This window comes from Peromyscus leucopus, chromosome 1 (genome assembly GCF_004664715.2).
Source record: "Peromyscus leucopus breed LL Stock chromosome 1, UCI_PerLeu_2.1, whole genome shotgun sequence".
Classification (NCBI taxonomy): domain Eukaryota; kingdom Metazoa; phylum Chordata; class Mammalia; order Rodentia; family Cricetidae; genus Peromyscus; species Peromyscus leucopus.
Genome location: NC_051063.1, coordinates 184,475,721 through 184,496,785, shown reverse-complemented (window position 1 = coordinate 184,496,785; position 21,065 = coordinate 184,475,721). Strand labels below are relative to the sequence as shown.

Genomic DNA, 21,065 nt, shown 5'->3' with positions numbered 1-21,065 from the left:
ATAGTAGTAAGTCCCTCCTGGTGTCTGGCTGCGGGCCTTCTTGCTACTGCAGGATTCCCCCCCAAATCTGTCCACTCCCAGCTGCACTCCTTGGCTTGGAGAACAAGAGGAGGCAGGAGGGTGTGCCTCAGCCCTGTCCCCCAGACACCCAGGCCTGTCCCTTCCCAGGGCTGCCATCCCCATAAGCATCTCTGAGCACGTGGCCCTCTGGAGCCTGGCTGGCCGCCTTCCTCCAGTGTGGGTGTCTGCACTTGAACACCTCCCTTCTGCCTGCCCCCCGCCCCCCGCCCCCCCTGCAGCCTCAGCTGCGGCCAGCCCCCTCCCCCTCCTGTCCCCTGCTGCCTCCCTGCAGCAGCTCTCCCTCCTGGCAAAGCCTTCAGCCCAGCCTGCTCCTAGCTGTCCAGGGCGCCTCCGGCGGCCGGCCCGGCGGCCACCTCCCTCCCTCCCTCCGTTCTCTCTGGCTGCCTCCTCCTCCTCTCTCCTCCCCTCCTTTCCCCTTCACCCCCAACCCCTGCCCTGGACTCTGCCAACATGAGGGGCTTGGCCTGCCTCCTTGGTGAGTGACCCATTCCCTTTGGGGGAGGGGGTACCTTAGGGACCTGGACTTTCACCTCTGACCCTTCAGCTTGTCCAGTTTAGGGACGCAGGCTTCAGGGAGCCTCTTCTGGTTCTGGTGCTCTGGACTATCCTGACATCTGGCCGGCCCCTCTAATCCCTCAGGGACCCAGCCTTTTGCGCGTCCTGCCTAGCAACCCAAGTGACCTACCCTTTGTTACCCTGCATTCACACTGCAGGGTATCAATCCCACCATTCAGTCTGGTCCCCAGCCCTGTCTTCAGGGGTCAGGCATCTGGGCCCCACCCGCCCCAGGGACCTGCAACTTATCCCAGCCTCCACCCAAAGTCCATTCCAGCAGTGGGGTTTCTGACTCAGAGGTGTGAGGAATCAGTATGTGAGTGGATGTTTCTCACCGAAACTTAAGCCGGGAGCGTGCGCTGGGGAGAGGACCCCTCCCCCTAATTCACCTCCACTCTGTTCCCTCCGACCCCCTCTGCAGCATTTCTGGTGGGGACCCAGGCTGTTGGTAAGTGTCCCGACTCTCCACTTGGCCTCACCCAGCTCCAAGCCTCCCGCCACTCTCCCACGGGCCCCTGCTCCCCTGATTCCACTCTGACTTTCCACACAGCCCCCAATATCTCCGAGACGCTCCTCTCATTGTACCCAGGAGTCTGGGTCCAGGGTCCTGCCTCCAGGGTAGATGGCACCTTGCAAGGCAGCTCCCTGGCCCCCAGGCCCCAGGGCTTCTGTCTGGGGTCACGGTGTTTCCTTCGCCCCTCAGAGCGACTACGCCTGGCTGATGGTCCCCACAGCTGTGCGGGACGCCTGGAAGTCTGGTACAGCGGGCGCTGGGGCACCGTGTGTGACGACGGATGGGACCTCCGGGATGCTGCAGTGGCCTGCCGCGTGCTGGGCTGCGGAGGGGCGCTGGCCGCCCCCGGGGGTGCCTTCTTCGGGGAGGGCACCGGGCCCGTGTGGCTCAGTGAGCTGGCCTGCCGGGGCAGTGAGGGACAGCTGGGTACCTGTCCCCACCGGGGCTGGAAGGCCCATATCTGCTCTCATGAGGAGGACGCAGGCGTCGTCTGTGTAGGTAAAGAGACTCAAATTCCTCAGAAACCCCAGAAACCCCAAGTCCATAGTTCTTGTAGATTTGAGCCGTCTAGAAGTGGAGAAATGCCTAATTCCCTATCCCCATAAGACCAGGTTCCTCCCCACCTCCTAGAACCCCCAGCTTACAATCACTTATTTCTGAGTCCCAGAGAATTCAAGCATCCAGGTTGTTCTGTCCCAGGGATCAAGTGACAAGTGACCTCTCTCCTCCTCCTCCTCCTCTTCTTCTTCTTTTTTTCCCCAGACAAGGTTTCTCTGTGTAGTTTTGGTGCCGGTCCTGATCTCACTCTGTAGCTCAGGCTGGCCTTGAACTCACAGAGACCCGCCTGGCTCTGCCTCCTGAGGGCTGGGATTAAAGGCGTGCGCCGCTGCCTCCCTCTATTCTGATACCATCACTGTTCTCATAACTCTGGTCCTCTCCCGCAGGTCAGCGTGCAGCTAACTCCAGAGAAGATTCGACATCCCTACTGGATGGGGATCCGTGGCTGCCACTGCCCGGGGAGCTGAGCCCTAGCTCAGAGGAGCCCCCTGTGACTCATGGTGAGCACAAAAGACTAGGCTTCCCACCCTGCACCCCAGTCTGTCTCAGCGATGGGGGGAGGTCATCTTGCTACAGATGTTTTCCTGCCAGCGAGTGTCCTTCATTACCGGGAATCCTCCAGCCCTTCAGACTCTCAGCAAGGGATCCCTAGACAGATGCCTAGGAGTCAGGAAGGGTGAACAGCTCAGAGCCTGACTTCCTGGTCACGTGCCACTTTCCCAGCTCCCCAACCAGCAGCAAGCTCCCAGAATGGCCCTCGCAAGAAGAATCCCAGGCCACCGAAGCAGGCCAAGTCCACCCGGGCCCCTGTACTGACAAATGGAGCTCCCCGCCAAGGTGAGTCTCCTCCAAATCTTCCTTGTCTCCTTGATCTGGTGCCGTGAGATCCTAGGCCCAGCCAAACTGAGGATCCCAGACCTCGGTTCTGCCTCAGTCAGGGCTGGCCACCCTCCTCTAACTGATCTGTGAGACCCAGGGGTCCGGCCAGTGACAGTTCTCTCTTCTGAATGAGCCAGTGGGCAGACAAACCTCAGTCCACGGCCCTTTCCGGGCCTCCGCTCTCCCCAGACGTTGACGTTAGGCATAGCCTCTTACGTCTCCCTTCTCTGTCCCCCCAGAGCGGCTGCGCCTGGTCTCAGGTCCCCACGGATGCGCCGGCCGCCTGGAAGTCTGGCACGGTGGACGCTGGGGCACTGTGTGTGATGATGGATGGGACCTCCGAGATGCAGCTGTGGCTTGTCGGGAGCTGGGCTGTGGGGGGGCGCTGGCCGCCCCTGGCGGTGCCAGGTTCGGGCCTGGTTCAGGACCCGTGTGGATGGATGACGTAGGGTGTGGAGGAGGAGAGCAGGCTCTCCGGGACTGCCCCAGAAGCCCCTGGGGCCGGAGTAACTGTGACCATACTGAGGATGCCGGGCTGGTCTGCACTGGTATGCGGGGGCGGGGGCGGGGGAGCTGACTACCCCCTCCGCTCTTCAGTTCTCAGATCCTAGCTCCTCCCTCCCCTAGGAAGGGGTAAAAGGCCGCAAGTCTATCTCTCTACACATTCTCTGGAGAAATGGGAGAGGCAGGACCGAAGCTTGGGCTTAGCCTGCCAAGCCTCAGCTGGGGGCCATGGAAGGGCACTTGGGGGCTCCCTTCTCCATTCACTGTCCTCCTTCTGCTGCCCGCTCCCCTCCCCCCCCATTCTTGTTCCCTGTTGGCACAGGGTGCCTAACCACCCGTAACTGGTCTAACTCGGTATCTGCTCACCCATCCCAGACTCTCACAGTGTTAACCCAGTCCTTGCAAACCCGGTCTAGTGCCTCTTCTTGGTCTGTATAACTCGGCAGCTCCTCATCCGTCCTAACTTCTTGTCACCCTGTCCCCTGACCTCCTACACCCAGGTCCTGCACCCAGGCTGCGCCTCGCTGATGGTCCCCACGGCTGCGCTGGCCGCCTGGAGGTTTGGCACGGTGGGCGCTGGGGATCCGTGTGTGACGACGCTTGGGACCTTCGGGATGCTGCTGTGGCCTGCAGGGAGCTGGGCTGTGGGGGCGCGCTGGCCGCCCCAGGGGGCGCCTTCTTTGGGGAGGGGGCTGGACCCATCGTCCTGGATGATCTCAGATGTCGGGGGAACGAGACATCCTTGCGATTCTGCCCCGCGAGGCCCTGGGGCCAACATGACTGTCACCATCGGGAGGATGCTGGGGCCGTGTGTGATGGTGAGGGCCTATGAGGGACATCAGTGGGGAAGGATGAGGCCGTGGGTTGTGTGGTCACCTGAAGTGGGCGGGAAAGAAGTGGTCCCTGCTCATGCTTCCCTTCCTGTGACGGATTTCCCTCTTTCCCCATCTTATATTCCTATGTGAAACCTTGGTCCAAGGTAACTAGAGGTGACTTGGTCTCCCTAAGGGACACTGGATATTGTCTGGTGTTTGATGGGGTGAAGCCTACTCCCTCGCTCCTAGCCCAAGCCAATCTTACCCGCTTAGGAGTGCCTCCCCCTTCTCCCTCACCTCCAGACTCCCTCCATTTCCTGCTCTCTCTACCCTCCTATTCCCACCCACTTCTTGCTGCAGGTCAGGGACGTGGAAGCCCTGGGCCTCCTGGGTAGGAGGCAGCCTTGGAGGTGGTACCAAGGTCTTTTCCCTCCTAGGCATGCCTCTCGGTGCTGGGCAGCCCACAGCGCCCGCAGTGGACAGCAACACCTCAACACCCAGGCTTCTGTCTACCTCCGGGGGCCGGACCCCGGGCCCGGCAGGCAGCTGGGCTCCTCCCCCTGCTGCTCCCACTGCCCCCCCAGAGCCTGGGCCCGAAGCTGGTGAGTGCCTCTCTGCCCTGGCTGTGAGACTGTCCCACGGAACTTGCTCACAAAAAGAAAGGTAGCCTATGCCCCTGCTCAGCAGGACAAGTGCTTGCTTTTTGTTTGTTTTTTAAAAAAAGATTTTTATACTTATTATGTATACAGTGTTCTGTCTGCATGTATGCCTGCAGGCCAGAAGAGGGCACCAGATCTCATTACAGATGGTTGTGAGCCACCATGTGGTTGCTGGGAATTGAACTCAGGACCTCTGGAAGAGCAGCCAGTGCTCTTAACCAGCCCCAAGTACTTGTTTTTTTGTTTTTTGTTTTTTTGGGTGTGTGTGTGTGTGTGTGTGTGTGTGTTTGTTTTTGGTTTTGTTTTTTTTCGAGACAGGGTTTCTCTGTGTAGCTTTGGTGCCTGTCCTGGATCTCGCTCTGTAGACCAGGCTGGCCTCAAACTCAGAGGTACCAGGTATCTATACCTCAGAGATCCCCTTGCCTCTGCCTCCCGAGTGCTGGGATTAAAGGCGTGTGCCACCACGGCCTAGGCCAAGTACTTGTTTTAATGTTCTGCTGATATCCTAAAATCCAGAGTTGTGTTTGCGCAAGAGTTCCACCTTCTGTAGCTGGGTCCTAAGCAGGGCAGAAGGATGAGGACGAAAGTCTGCCATCTAAAGCTTCTGGGTTCTCGTGCCCTGTGGCGGGACCATCACAATGTCCTCTGGCTTGCTCCAAGTGACTGCACAGTTTGAGAATTATTTTGACGGGGGGTGGGGGGGGCTTGCTGCCCAGTCAGCTGATCCAAATCAGTGAGCCTCGGATTCAGTGCGAGACCCTGCCTCAAAAAAAAAAAAAAAAAAAAAAAAAAACCAACTTGGAGAATGATGTCAACCACTGGCTTCTGCATGAATGAACACGCACTCCCCATGGACACACACATCCATCCACACAAACACACAAGCATCCCTTGGGACCAGAAAGATGGTTCCGTGGGTGGAGATGCTGGCTACCAAGCCCGACAACTTGAATTTCAGCCCAGGACTTGTTGTGGGGAGAGAACACTGATTCTCACAAACGTTCCTCTGACCCTCGTGCACATGGTCGCATAGGCACACCCTGCGGCACACGCTCACACACACACACACACACACACACACACACACGCTCACACACACACACACGCTCACACACACACACACACACACACACACACACACACACACCAATAAGTACATAAATGGATGTAATATTAAAAACCCTAAGAAAGTAAAGTAATTCCCTTGGTTCAATGGGCATGGCGGTGTACTCCTGCAATTCCAGCACTTGAGAGGCAGAGGCAGGAGGATTGAGTCTGAGGCCAGCCTGGGCTGCAATGTGCATTCCAAAGTGCATCGCAAAGATCATTACCTTCTTCTGTTTAACTTGTCCATACACTAAGAGACACCTTTGAGTTACTGTGACCAGTGTAGACAGCCATGTACACCAAGTGTATGTTAGCACAGTCTTTCCATTTTTTAAAGTTACGTTCATCTCTTGTGTGCATGCACAGGTGTCGTGATACACACATGGGGTTCAGAGAACTCTTTTTCTGCCATGTGGGGGTCCCAGAGAGCAAACTCTCAGGGTTGTCAGGCTTGTGGCAGGTACCCTTGCCCACTGAGCCATCTTGCCAGTCCCCTTCCCATATTTTTTGGGTCCATTCCTAACAGTGAAATTTCTATATCATACGGCAGTTCTATATTTAGCTTTCTGAGGAGCCAGCCAGCTAGGCCTGGCTTTGTGGCCAGTGCAGAGGAGAACTTGATCAACATCTGCTCTCTGGATGGAGGGATTCATGAGGAAAAGCCTAGACAGTGGATAGATGGACATTTGGGAAGGAAGGCGGAATGCAGGCAGATGAAGAGTGCCAGACAGGCTTTCTTTTTTTTTGGTTTTTCGAGACAGGGTTTCTCTGCGTAGCTTTGCACCTTTCCTGGAACTCACTTGGTAGCCCAGGCTGGCCTCAAACTCACAGAGATCCGCCTGGCTCTGCCTCCCGAGTGCTGGGATTGAAGGCGTGCGCCACCACCGCCCGGCGCCAGACGGGGTTTCTGACCCTAACTCTTGGCTTTTTTTCCCCTCTCTCCCTATTCTAGGGTCCCCCCAGTTGCGCCTGGTGGCTGGACCCAGCAGGTGCTCTGGCCGGCTGGAGGTATGGCATGACGGACGCTGGGGGACGGTTTGTGACGACAGCTGGGACACGAGAGACGCGGCGGTGGTCTGCCGCGAGCTGGGCTGCGGGGGGCCTCGGCAACCAGACCCTGCAGCAGGCCGCTTCGGCTGGGGCGCCGGCCCCATCTGGCTGGATGACGTGGGCTGTGTGGGCACCGAGGCTTCGCTCTCAGAATGCCCTGCTGCCGCCTGGGGGAAACACAACTGCGCCCACAATGAGGATGTCGGGGTTACCTGCACCGGTGAGGACACACTAGCCGTCTTCTGGCTCTAGAGGAAGGGATGGAGACCGGGGTGTCGGTAACTTGACCAAGTGCTTACTAAGCCCGAGCCCTGTAGTGGTAATTAGCTCATATAACCTCATTCAAATCGCCTAAGTCTGGCCAAAATAAGAGCTAGTTAAACATCAACGTGGGCCGTGCATTTCCCCCATTTTTGGGAGCCTAGTCTCCAACTCCAGTGCGAGACCCTGAGCTAGGAGCTGGGTGCACAGAATGGAATGAACGTATTATGTATGGGTCTTTGAGAAGCTCGTGCCCCGCGGAGGGAAAGAGGAACACAAACGAGCTGTTGCAAACCAGTGTGACAAGGTGGAGTTTGGGGGTCTGTAAGACCACACTGAGGTTCAGTCCATGAGAGGACTCTCAGGAAGGAGAGAGGCCGTTAGCTCAGGGCCAGGCTTCACCAGAGTGAAGGTGCAGGGTAAATTCAGCCGAGGGAAAGGGTACATGGAGCGGACTGCAGGTATGAGTTCCCAGTGGGGTGGGGTGGACAGTACTGAATTCTCCCAGCAATGGGTGTGACAAGCTGCAAGAATGGCCAGCCAGACCGGTTGTCTTAGCTCGATGTCTGGCGTTGTCTGGAGGGGCTTGACCCCATAGATGTGGCTGAAGGTGTACATGGCTGTTCAGAAGTCACATTGTCATTGTAGACTAACATGGCGCAAGTCCTCCAAACACGCAAAGAATTTCTTAGTTTTTGTAAAGAAGATTATTTATTTTTATGTGCACTGGTGTTTTGCCTGCATGTGTGTCTGTGTGAGGGTGTCAGGTCCCCTAGAACTGGCGTTACAGCCAGGTGTGAGCTGCCATGGGGTGCTGGGAATTGAACCCGGGTCCTCTGGAGGAGCAGCCAGGGCTCTTCACCTTTGAGCCATCTCTCCAGCCCAGCCCACCCCTCAACACATACACACAAGGAATTTCTTACAGGCAAGAACATCCCAAGGGCTTAGAAGTCATCTTCCTGGAGCCAGGGGCAAAGTACCCAAGGTTGTGTTGGGCATGGCTCATCCTTTACTGCCTGTGTGGCCTAACCAGAAAGATAGGTCATAGATAATGGTGACTCAAAGAACAGAGTCATCAGATCTGTCCCTCTCTCTTCTGGGAGAGCCACAGAAGGATCGAGACCAGGGACATGGCCTGGTAGACTTCGAGCTTCTCTCTCTCTCTCTCTCTCTCTCTCTCTCTCTCTCTCTCTCTCTCTCTCTTTTAAAGATTTATTTATTTATTATATATGTATGCCTGCAGGCCAGAAGAGGGCACCAGATCTCATTACAGATGGTTGTGAGCCACCATGCTGGGAATTGAACTCAGGACCTCAGGAAGTGCTCTTAACCTCTGAGCCATCTCTCCAGCCCCATTGAGCCTCTCTTGAGGCTGACGAATATGGAAGAAAAGCCAGGGGTAGTAGGGCATGCCTGTAGTATCTGCATTTGAAAGGCTAAGGCAAGAGGATTCTTAAGAGTTTAAGGCTAGCCTGGACTATAGAAACACTGTTATAAAAAACAACAACAACAACAAAAACAGATAAATGGTTAAGAGCACAGGCTGCTTTTGTAGAGGACCCAGGGTTGATTCCAGGTGACAGCCCTCTAACTCCAGTTCTGGGGGAGTCTGATGCCCTATTCTGGCCTCCACAGGCACTGAGCACACACGGTGCACAGATATGCATGCAGGCAAACCACTCACATCAAATAAAAATAAATCTTCAGGGGGGAAAAAGCCAGGCTTGAAGGGGAAGACTATAATCCCAGCTACTGGAGAGTCTGAGATAGGAGGATCTCTAGTTCAAGGCCAGCCTGGGCAACTTAGTGGACCCCTGTCTCGAAGAGTAAGATATGAAGTCCTTAGGGCAATGGTTCTCAATCTGTGGGTTCAGACCCCGTTGGGGGGTCTAATGATCCATGCACAGGGTCGCCTAAGACCATTGGAAATATCAGATATTTACGTTATGACTCATAACAGCAGCAAAATCACAGTTATAAAGTAGCAACGGAAACAATTTTATGGTTGGGCGTCACCACAACATGAGAAACTGTATTAAAGCATCCCAGCATTAGGAAGGCTGAGAACCACTGCCTTAGGGTTCATGCCTGGGACGGGACTAGCTGTCATAAGTAGCTCCATTCCTTGCCTTGAAAAGGTATTGATTTCATTACTTTTAATCATGTGTATGTGTTTATGTGTATAGGTTTGCACACACAAGTGCCATGCTCTCAAAGGCCGGAGGCGCCACAGACCTTGGCTCTGGTGGCTGTCAGCCTGCTGACGTGGGTGCTGGGAATGGAACTCAGATCTTTGGCAGGAGCAGCACATGCTCTTCCCTGCCGAGCTATCCCTCCAGCCTCCATTTCCAGCTTTTTGTGGGCTCTCCGCGCTAATTTTCCACAGCGCCTGCACCTCTCTGCACTCCCACCAGTAGTGAATAAGGCTTCCGTTTCCCCGCATCCTCACCAGCATCTGCTGTCACTGTTTTTCTTGATGACGGTCATTCGGACTGGGGTGAGGTAGCATCTCCAGGTAGTTTTAATCTGCACACCAGCCTCTCATGACAGTCCCAGTCCAGTGGTAACACAGATGGCCTTTGATGGAACCGAATGGGTCACACAACACAACCCAAAGCTGTGTACGGGGGAGAGAGGCGGGCAGGGAGCAGGGGTGTTGTTAGGGATGAGAGTGGATGGAGAGAGTTCATTGCAGACATGCTTGCAGCTGTCAGGGAACAAATACAGTTAATACAGATTGCTAGCTGGGCAGTGGCGCACGCCTTTAATCCCAGCACTCGGGAGGCAGAGCCAGGCGGATCTCTGTGAGTTCGAGGCCAGCCTGCTCTACAGAGCGAGTTCCAGGACAGCCAGGGCTACACAGAGAAACCCTGTCTTGAAACACACACACACACACACACACACACACACACACACACACACACACACCCCAGTATTTTGCCTGCAAGTACATCTGTGCAACATGGGTGTGCCTGGAACCCTCAGAAACCTGAAGAGGGCATCAGATTCTCTGAGACTGGAGTTACAGACAGTTGTGAGCCACCGTGTGGGTGCTAAGACTCAAACCCAGATCTTCTGGAAGAGCAGTAAGTGCTCTTAACCACTGAGTCCTCTCTCCAGTCCAGCACCCCCTCCCTCCTTTTTTTTTTTTTTTTTAAGTGAAAAGTGGGCTGAGGATATGATGGGTTAGTGGTGGAGGATATGGGTTAGTGGTGGTGGGAGGGTTCCCTGAGTCCACCATCATGGTTTCTATGTCTTCTCTTTCCTCCCTCCCGGCCTCCTAGGGACCCCTGGCCTGGATACCATCTCAGACCCCTTCAGTTGGAGCTGGCTCCCTGGGCTGGGTAGAGATCAGGATGCCTGGCTTCCAGGAGAGCTGGCCACCAAGGCCTCTGCCAGCCTCACCTCCAGTGTGCTAGAGAAAACCACAAAGGCTCCTGGGAAAGCGCCCAAGAGTACTAAGAAGTGGGTGCCTAAAAATGCAAAAAGACCAACCACCCAACCCCCTGGGATACCACCTACTAAACGCTCCAGGGTCCCAGGCACCCCCAGCACGCTACATCTAACCCCACGTACCTCTGAGTCACCCAAAAGACTGACCACGGAGGCTCCCCACAGACAGACGTCACACACCACTATAAAGGCGACTCCTAGGGTCCCCTGGGAGTGGACCTCGGAGGCTGTAGCATCACTGTCTACTCAAGGCCCCAAGAAGTGACCTCTGAGGCCACCATCACACAAATCCCTCAGGCCTCCTTGGAGCCGTCTGGTGAGAGCCCAGAAGGTTCTCTGGAGTCATCCCAGGATCCAGCCCCCTCCCCATCTGCTGGAAACCCTGTGCCATCGGGTGAGTGGCGGAGGCTCAAAGGGGTTGGGAAACCGCAGCGAGGCAGTTCCCCTTACCTCCTAACCCGAGGGCCTCCCCCCCCCCCAGGTCCCTTCCGGGTCCGCCTGGCCGATGGGCCCAACAGGTGTGCTGGCCGGCTGGAGGTGTGGCATGCTGGGCGGTGGGGGACGGTCTGTGACGACAGCTGGGACCTCCGGGACGCCACAGTCGCCTGCTGGGAACTGGGCTGTGGAAAGGTCCGGCCCCGAGTAGGCAAAACCCACTACGGCCCCGGGACCGGGCCCATCTGGTTGGACGACATGGGCTGTAAGGGGAGTGAGACCTCCCTGAGCGACTGCCCCTCGGGCGCGTGGGGAAGCACAATTGTGACCACGAGGAAGACGTGGTGCTCACCTGCACCGGTACCGGGGAACAGTGAGGGAGGCTGAGGAAGGGGGTCAGAGTGGCCCAGGGTGACCTGGCCGGAGGGGGGTCAGGGTGGGGGCGCGGCAGGGCTCCCGGAGGAGCCTCCGGAAGGGAAGCACAGTGGTAAGAACCTCGGATAGCAGAAAGGGACACATGCTCTCCCCAGGCTACCCAGATGACGATGATTACCCCTCCTGGACTTGGGACCCCACTTCAGGAGAGGACCTGAGCAAAGGGACCACTGTGGCAGCATGGCCTGGACAGACTCTCTCCTGGGCTACCACTAGGAACCCGGAAGTCCCCTCTTCGGCAACACAGAGGCTTACGGACACAGGTGAGGCGCTTGACCGGGAACTTGTGTGGGTGCATTTGCCGAGCTCTCCCTCCAGGAGGGGGGGTCCCAGCAATCAAACTCGGGTTGATAAGCTTGGCAGCAGGTACTTTTACCAGATGGCCTACCCGGGTTGTTTTTTTGAGATGATATATCATGTATGCCCAGACTGGCCTTGAACTTGCTATGTAGCCGAGGTTTGCCCTGAGCTCCTGGTCCTCTTGTCTCCTCCTCCCAAGTGTTGGCATTACAAATGCGTGCCACCATGGCCAGCCATCCAGATCCTTCTAACTGAGCTGACCCAGGGCCCCTCGGCCCTGCAGGCTTTCCCTGGATCCACCTAGACATCCTGAATGTGTTCCGTCCTTGGATTGGACAGTATTCATCTCCTCCAGAGCGCAGAGAGACAGCTTGGGGGTCTGAGAGATCAGAGGGTACCAGCAAGTCCTGAGCGACCAGGAAATGCCCGTGACACACCAGCCTGACCCCCTCAGACTGGAGCATCTCTGGGAATGACCCAGAACCCCCACTTCAGGGTTACCCGGTCAGCACACGCTTCCTACCCCAGCTACTGGGAAAGTGAGCTACAGGCCACACTCGGTCCTTGTCAGCTGATCTCAGACCCGGGCAGGGATCCCTGGGGCCCGGGTTCTGCCTCCCGCCCAGCAGGACAACGTCTCACTTTGCAGTTATCTGTCCCTCTACTGCACCATGGCTTCTGTCTCGCTATAGCCTGTGTCCTTCCCTCTCGGCTGCCCACACGGAGATCTCGAGCTGCCACCCAGAGTGTTCTCTGGACACCTCCTACCCAGCTGTCTTCCTCGCGGGCACTTCCTGCGGCCCCACGGACGCTTCTCTCTCTCCTGCACACGCCGTTGCTCACATCCCTTCCCTTATCAACTCCTTGACTTTATTATCTGCACTTTAGACTCTGTTTTCTTTTCCTCTCCTGGTGTCTTTCTCCCCAGTTGATTCCATTTCCACCTTCTCCCCTTCCTCATCTCTAGAGCTGTTCTCCACCCCCACAATGTGGTATCTTGTATTTTCTTTCTCAGTTTTCCTTTAAAATTCTGCATTCCGTCCACTCTTTAAATTTTTTGTTTTATTTATTATTGTATGGGTCTGGGTGCTTTTGCCCAAATCCATATCTGTGCACCATGTGCATACAATCCCCACAGAGGCCAGAAGAGGGCACCAGAGCTCCTGGAACGGGAGTTAGAGATGGTTGTGAGCCACCATGTGAGTGGGGAGAATCAAACCCGTGTCCTCTGGAAGAGCAGCCAGTGCTCGTAACTGCTGAGCCATCTCTCCAGCCTCTCCTCCCACTTTCTTTCTTTTTGTGTCTTCCTTCCTTAAAAAGATTTATTTATGGGGGTTGGAGAGATGGCTCAGAGGTCAAGAGCATTGAATGCTCTTCCAGAGGTCCTGAGTTCAATTCCCAGCACCCACATGGTGGCTCACAGTCATCTATAATGAGATCTGGTGCCCTCTTCTGGCCTGCAAGGATACATGGAGGCAGAATGTTGTATACATAATAAATAAATAAATCTTTAAAAAAAGATTTATTTATTTTCATTTGCATTGGTGCATGTATGTCTGTGTGAGGGTGCCAGATCCCCTGGAACTGGAGTTACTGACAGTTGTGAGCTGTCATGTGGGTGCTGGGAATTGAACCCAGGTCTCTGAGATAACAGCCAGTGCTCTTAACCCCTGAGCCATCTCTTCAGGCCCTGTGTCTTCCTTCCTTCCTTCCTTCCTTCCTTCCTTCCTTCCTTCCTCCCTCCCTCCCTCCCTCCCTCCCTCCTCCTCCTCTACTTCTTCCTCTTCCTTTTCTCCTTTTTTCCCCCTGAGACAGGGTTTCTCTGTGTAGCCCCGGCTGTCCTGGAAATCACTCTGTAGCCCAGGCTGGCCTTGAACTCACAGAGATCCACCTGCCTCTGCTTTCCAAGTGCTGGGATTAAAGGTGCGCGCCACCGCCGCCCAGCACCATCTTCCTTTCCATTCACCGCCTCATCCCTTTTCTCACTAGTTTGGTTTTCCTTCTTTTCTTGGGTTGTCTCAGCTGGCCCAGAACTCCTGTCCTCCCTGCCTCCACCTCCTCAGCCCTGGGATCCCGGGCTGTGTTTCATACCGCTTCCTCTCTCCTTGCCTTCCTGGGTTTCCCCTTCACTGTCCATTCCACACCCTCTACCTTGACCTCTTCCGTGGCTTCCTCCTTTTCCTTTCAGATCTCATCCTCTTCGCTTTTTCTTTCTTTTTTTTAAATTTTTTTTTATTTTTTAAGATTTATTATGTGTACAGTTTTCTGCCTCACGTGTATGTCTGCAGGCCAGAAGAGGGCGCCATATCTCATTTCAGATGGTTGTGAGCCACCATGTGGGTGCTGGGAATTGAACTCAGGTCCTCTGGAAGAGCAGCCAGTGCTCTTAACCGCTGAGCCATCTCTCTAGCCCCTCACTTTTTCTTTTAAAAAAATCTCACTACGTTGTGTATGTATGTGCATGGGTGTCCCCGTCCCCATTTCTCTCCTTCCCTTCCTTCCTCCACTTCCTCCCTCACTCTTCTTTCTTGATAAGCTCCTTGATAGCCCAGGCTGGGATTCACTATGTAGCCGAGGCTGGCCGTGATTCCCTGTCTGCACCCTTCCTCTCCAAATGCTGGATTACAGGCACGGGGCACTACATGTACCCCATCTCTTTCCGGCCCGCTCCTGTCGTGTTCCGAGTCACGCTTTCTGATTTTCCTTCCACTGGCCTCCATCCTTTCTTTCTCTGTCTCTCCCTGTGCGACACTATTTCTGCCCCACCCGCTCCCTTCCGCACCCCCGCTGTTTTCCTCTGTCTTCACTCTCTCCACTTTGACTGGGAGCAATCACGGCCTCTGCTGTGTCTCTCTCTGCCTGTCGCTGCTGGGAGGATCATTCTTTCCCCAGCCCGGCGTGCGCAGTCAGGCCTGGCTGGGCAGGGACCCGCTCCTCTGCCTCGCACCTCATTACATCACAGGGGTGCGGCGCGTTTTGACTGGTCCCCAGGATCCAGCCTGGCCACCTGTAGAGTCTAGCCAGGGAGCGGGCTCAGGGACTTGTGACTTGGACCCGGCAGTATCTCATGCTGGTGTTAGGGTTGGTTATTGGGATGCTGGAGCCGGAAGTGATCTCCTAGAGACCCTGGTCCTCGATCAGGTGTGGCCGGAGTTCCAGAACCTTTGTTCTGCACAATCGGGGCCGTTTCCCTGCCCTTCAGCGCCCTCTCGTGGTGGAATTGATCACATGCGAGGCACCCGCCACTGTGGAGGCAGCTAATCCCTGAGGCAGGGGGATCTTTTCCACGGGGAAACAAATGCAGAATTACAAACGGTGCAAGGGAACTCTCGGGACAGTTCCGTGTAGCAAGACTTAGGAGAAGGCAGGGGGTGTTTGGCCAAGATGGGGCTCTGTTTCAAACAGTTTACATGTGTCTTGTGTATGCTTGTAAGTGTGTGACATGCTTGTGTATGTCCCTGCAATGTATGGGCCGTGTGTGTGTGTGTGTGTGTGTGTGTGTGTGTGTGTGTGTGTGTAGGCCAGAGGACAGCTTCTGGTACCATTCCACAGGCACTGTCTAAACCTGTTTTTGTGACTCAGGGTCTATCGGTGGCCTGGAGCTGGTCAGTGAGGCCAGCCTGGTGGCTGATACGCCTGGGAGATCCTCTGTCTCTGTTTCCCCAGTGCTGGGATTTTAAGAGGAACCAGCATGCCCAGCTTTTTATTTTCTTTAAACGTGTGCTCTGAGGATCACACTCAGTTCCTTGTGTTTGCAAGCAAGCGCTTTACAAACGGAGATTCTATCTCCCAGCTCTTGGCTTGCTTTTGAGACCATCTTATTCCACAGCCCCAGCTGGCTTGGATGTCAACTACATTGTCCAGGCAAGCCTTGAACTCCCTCCCAGTGGTAGGATGCAGGCAGGCACCACGTTGGGTTGGGGTGATGTGTGCGGTCACTCAAAGCACAAGTCTGGCACCTGACTCATGCGGCGGACTCCAGTCTAGACGCCACAGGGACTGGAGCGAGTTGTGTGACTACATGTCCCATTCCGATGTGCAGGATGCCCATGAACTCACCTAGAATGGAAAACACTGTTGGTAGAGTGTTATATTACAACGACCCACAGGTGCAGGATCCCAAGGTTGGAATGATTGGTTGTAGTAGGGAAATCAAGAGAAACCTTCTAGAAATGTGATATTATCCACCAGCAGAGGCCAGCAGGAAGGGAATCGGTTTTTAATTCATTCATATGTGTGTGTGCCATGTCACATGTGGAGAGCAGAGGACAACTTGCATGAGCTGGTTTTCTACTTCCACCGTAGGAGTTCTGGGGATCCAACTCAGGTCGTCAGGTACACAGCAAGTACCTTTACCCAGTGGGCCATCTCCTCACTGGCCCCAGAAAGAGGACCGAAGGCCTTTCTTTGGGAAAAAAAAACTTGCAGAGTCACAGGGCTAGGATTTTTTATTTTTAAGATTTATTTTATGTCCAGATGGTATGGCACATGCCTTTGATCCCAGCACTCATGAGGCAGAGGCAGGTGGATCTCTGAATGTGAGGCCAGCCTGATCTACACAGTGAGTTCCAGGGCAGCCAGAGCTACACAGAGAAACATTGTCTTGGAAAACAAACAAAGAAACATAAAAAGCTTTATTTTTATGACTAGATGGTGATGGCACACCTTTAATCCTAGCACTCCAGAGGCAGAGGTAGGTGGATCTCTGTGAGTTTGAAGCTAACCTGGTCTATATAACAAGTTCCAGAATAGCCAGAGATATGTACAGAGACCCTGTCTCAAAAAAATTTAGTTTATTTGTATACACACACACACACACACACACACACACACACAGTGCCGCATCTGAAGCTGGAGTTACAGACAGTTGTGAACTGTCTGAATTGTGTGCTGGGAGCCTAACTCGGGTCCTCTGCATAGAAATGGATGCTCTTAGCCACTGAGTGGTTTCTCCTGCCCAAACAAGGATAGACTTTAAGCTCCAAGAAGCACCTACATTTATCTCTCTGGCCGTTATGACATCACAGGTCCAGTGCCTTAAACACATGCTTTCTTGATCTTCTGCAGGTGAGAATGCATGGGTCTCACTGAGCCAAGATCAGTTTTGGCAGGGCAGGTCCCCGAGGGAGAGTCCGCCCTCTTGACTTTTCCAGACACGGCCCCTTCCTTCTTCAAAGACAGCAGCGCCGTCTCTCTCTGGCCTTAACTATGTCTTTATTTTTTCTTGTTCACTCCAGCCTGGAAATGTTTCTGTAGTCCAAGGATTTATAAAACTGGGGAATCTGCTTTTTCTTTTTATTGATTATTTCTATTCATCAACTTATTTATTTATTTATGTTTATTTATGTTTGTGCTTGTGTCTGTGTGCATGTGTGTATGTGCATGCTATGGCTCAGAAGAAAAAAAAAAAGACGGTTTGGGACAGTATGATAGATAGTTCAGTTATGATGAGGGTTTGTACCCAAGGTCGGGGGCCTCAGGGGAATGGAAGTAATACCTCTATTTCCTTTATGAGGTCATTTCATCAGCTTCTGCTTCTAGTAGCCATGAGCATGCTGACTGGTGGCCGAGGTGACGTAGGTTGTTGAGGGGGCTGAGTGACAGGTTAGCCCCTGCTGTGGTAAATTGCCAGGGGGCTGAAGGTGGCAGGAAGGACTCAGCCCTCTTCCTCACACACCTGCAGATGACCAGGGTCGTTATGAGCTCTCCTGGACGTGGGATACGCCTGCGCGCAGGGGTCTGTCGCACCTCCACAAAGGGACCCCCACCACAAGCCAACCCAGACCCGCTGTCACCAGAGGCACCGGCAAGAGCCCAGGCCACCCCTTTCCGGCTCCGAGAGCCCGTGCAGACACAGGTGAGGCCTGCGGACCTTGTGATGTGGGGTGCGGAGATGGCCTCTGGGTTCCCAGGGGTAACCCAATCCTTACCTCAGACCCAACAGCGGGACAGCCTTCAACAAGCGTCATTATTTGGAGCTTACCTGAGGGGATTGTTCTAAGCAGCACACAGTGATAGCTAAAGGCATTTGGGGTTGCCATGACCGGGGGCAAGGCATCTACCCAATGATAATTTGTATTTCTTTTTTGAGACAAGGTTTCTCTGTGTAACAGTCCTGGCTGTCCTGGATTCTCACTCTGTAGACCAGGCTGACCTTGAACTCACAGAGATCCGCTCGCCTCTGCCTCCCGAGTGCTGGGATTGAAGGCGTGCGTCCCCCAACTTTTATTTCCTTATTTACATTTATTTGATTATTGGGAGGGACAGCCTGGGGACCAAAGCCAAACTGCCAGGCTTTGTGCCAACCACTCTTGCCTCCTGAGTCTGCCGACTCCGGCATCTGATATTTTTCTTTGTGGTCCTATTACCAAACCCAGGGCTCTGCGCATACTGGGTAAGTGCCCTGCCATTCACCACATCCCTAGTATTCCATCGGGGCTTAGTGGGCAGGGGCCAGGGATGGCGCTGAACACCCCCCAGTTTCTTGAGCTATTCCCGCAGCAAAGTCACACGGACCAGACGTCAACGGATCTAGACTGTGCAAATCACTGCTGCAAATCAGAAAATGATAGATGTTTTTGAGACAGGGTGTAGTTGTTACATTTTTCATTGCCTGGCTCCCTGCCCCTAAAAAACTAAAAAAAAAAACCACTTACAGGCGGCTTTACTTCAGCTCACAGTGTGAAGGTATAGTCCGCCAACGTCATGGCAGCGGGTGCATGGGGCAGCTGGTCACGTTGCACCTGCAGCCACAGAGCAGAGAGATAAATTTGGGTACTTCACTCATCCTTTGGGTTGGTTTATTTCAAGGCAGGCTCTCACTATGTAACTGTAGGCTGTCTTGGAACTCACTATGTGGACCAGGCTGGCCTCGAACTCATAGAGAGTTCGCCTGCCTCTGCCTCCCGAGAGCTGGGGTTAAAGGCGTGCGCCACCACACCTAACGAAGGTCACTTCTTTTTATTTAGTCTAGGACCCCAGCCCATGGGATAATCAGGGTGGTTCTTCCCTGTTCGGTAAAATCTCTCTGGAAACGCCCACACAGACACGTCCAGAGCTGCGTTCCCTAGGTGAATCCAAACGCAGCCAACCGACCGTGAAGTTAATTACTGCATAGTCTCACCGTGGGTGTTCACTAGCGATCTCACCGTATTTCTGCACCCCAAAGGCTGTCCATCGTCCTGGTCCCCGGGACTTTTCCTCATGCCCTCCGGAATTCTCCCCTCCTTGCATCCACGTACCTTCCCCTCAGAGGCCACCAGGTGGCGGCAGGAACCCCACAGGCGGAGACGAGGGGGGCACTAGGGCCTGGTGAAGTCTGCCGGTGACCCATGATGTCACGAAGATCGCTGCCTTCCCATTGGCCCGCTCCTCAAGGGGCGTTCCGGGACGCGGTGGGTGGGGCAAACTGACCTCAGACCGATCGGCGCCCCGCTTTCCTTCTCCTCCAGGTTCCCCAAGGAAGCCAAAGCCTGAGCGCCGGCTGCCGCGGCCCACCTCGGCCAGGACAGCGCCCGCCACCTCGTCCCCAGCTCCTGGCTCACGGCCGACCTCTGGCTCCTGGCCCCAGCTCATCCCTGCCTCGGCCTCCAAGCGGGGGAGGCCCACAGACCCTCCCCAGACACCCCCACCCACCCCGGCGCCCTCTCTGACCGGCTCCGACTCCACCTCGTCCAGGTCTGGGGCCAGTTTGCCTCCAGCTCCCATCCCAGAGCACTCCCGCAGCCCCGCACCCGCCTCCCCTACAGGGCTAACCTCGGACTCCTCTGCGCTCTCAGAAGTGACCAGCCTCCCCCCTACCTCAGAGCTGTCTCCAGAATCCGACGCAACCCCAGACTTGGGCACAACACCCAAAGTAGACCCGGGGGGTTCTGACTCCTCAGACCTCCCCGTGAGCCCCAGGACCCCCCCAAAGCCATTCACAACCCCTCACCCTACCACCACCGTCCCTGAACCCCCCACCCCTGAACTCACCACCCCTGAACCCACCACCACCACCCCTGAACCCACCACCACCCCTGAACCCACCACCACCCCTGAACCCACCACCACCCCTGAACCCACCACCATCCCTGAACTCACCACCCTGAACCCCCCACCCCCACCCTCACCCCACCACCGTCTCTGAACCCACCACCACCCCTCACCCACCACCGTCCCTGAACCCCCCACCCCCACCCCTCACCCCACCACCACCCTGAACCCGCCACCACCCCTGAACCCACCACCACCCTGAACCCACCACCACCCCTGAACCCACCACCCCTGAACCCACCATGACCCTCAATATACCGCAGTCCCTCAGCTTCCCAGGACCCCTCACCCACTGCCCACCCCAATCTCCCACCAACCCCCATATTTCCTCAGCCCCTGCCACGCCCACAAACTCCCTCCCACTCTCCCTGGAGACAGAATTTCCCTCTCGCCCTCCAGAACCCAAGCCTAGCCTCCCCCCAGAGCTGACCTTGGGGGGAGCCCGCCCCACGGTCACATCCCCGATGCAGAACCCGGAGCCCTCTCCAGCCCCGAGTCTGACCCTCCAGGCCCTCTCCAGCCCCAAGCACGGACCCACTGTCCACGGAGGTCTCCAAACCCCCCGGGAACCAGAGCCCCAAATTAACCTCTCCACCTATCCAGACCTCACACTCAACTTCAGACCCCACCGTGACCCCCGACCTTCACCTCTCCTCCATGGCCCACCCGTGGGACCAACCTCCCCCTGACCACCTCACTCAAGGGCCAAGCCCTTATCCCAACCCAGGTCCCCTTGGGCCATGTGTGTCCCCAGAACCACCGGTAAGGGTCATGGCCTGCGAGCCACCTGCCTTGGTGGAGCTGGTGGCCGCGGTGAGGGAGGTGGGTGACCGGCTGCAGAGGCTGACGCAGGTCCTGGAAGAAGACCGGCGGGACCGGCGAGTCCTGGGGCTGGGCCTAGTCCAGTTGGTGGAGGCCGCTCAGGGCCTGGGGCAGCTGAGTGAGACTGTGAAGAGACTAGCAGAGGTGGCCTGGCCCCCCAGCACGCCTGTGCCCACCACCCCCACCACCACGGAGGAGGAGAGGCCTCTGAGGGGAGACGTGTGACCCACTCTGAAACTCGGGGTGCTAGAGATCCTCTCAAACAAACACGAGAAAACCAAAGTATTCTACCAACAGAGCGTGGGTGTTGTTACTGGGGGAGGGGACCCTGGAGGGACAGAGTCACAATGTTGACCCTAACTTGTCAACGCCACACATGCTACGGTAATGGTGACGGTGATGATGCCGAACGTGAAGGCAATAATTGTAGCGACGGTGATGATGGGGTGATGGTGGTGTTGACAGTGATAATGGCGGGCGGGGGTGACACCATGGTGCTTATGATGATGGTCGCGGTGGTGATGGTGTCGGTAATAAAGGTGATGCCGATGGTCATGGTGCGATGTTAGTGGCCGTGAGTGTGTTGGTGGTGAGGATGGCGTT

The 21,065-nt window shown here is 55.5% G+C and overlaps 1 protein-coding gene across 1 annotated transcript; it reads left to right on the top strand.

Annotated features, from left to right (window-relative positions):
* Window positions 1–320: 320 nt before the first annotated feature.
* Ssc5d (scavenger receptor cysteine rich family member with 5 domains) lies at window positions 321–20,756 on the top strand. The gene is given in 19 exon segments (XM_028859379.2): window positions 321–556; window positions 1,058–1,084; window positions 1,340–1,648; window positions 2,095–2,208; window positions 2,432–2,545; window positions 2,827–3,135; window positions 3,592–3,909; window positions 4,344–4,508; window positions 6,625–6,942; window positions 10,268–10,690; window positions 10,693–10,830; window positions 10,918–11,184; window positions 11,187–11,231; window positions 11,402–11,569; window positions 17,290–17,463; window positions 19,058–19,798; window positions 19,801–19,833; window positions 19,836–20,139; window positions 20,141–20,756. Coding segments are annotated over 19 exon segments (4,539 nt in total). The 5' UTR covers window positions 321–531; the 3' UTR covers window positions 20,688–20,756.
* Window positions 20,757–21,065: the final 309 nt, after the last annotated feature.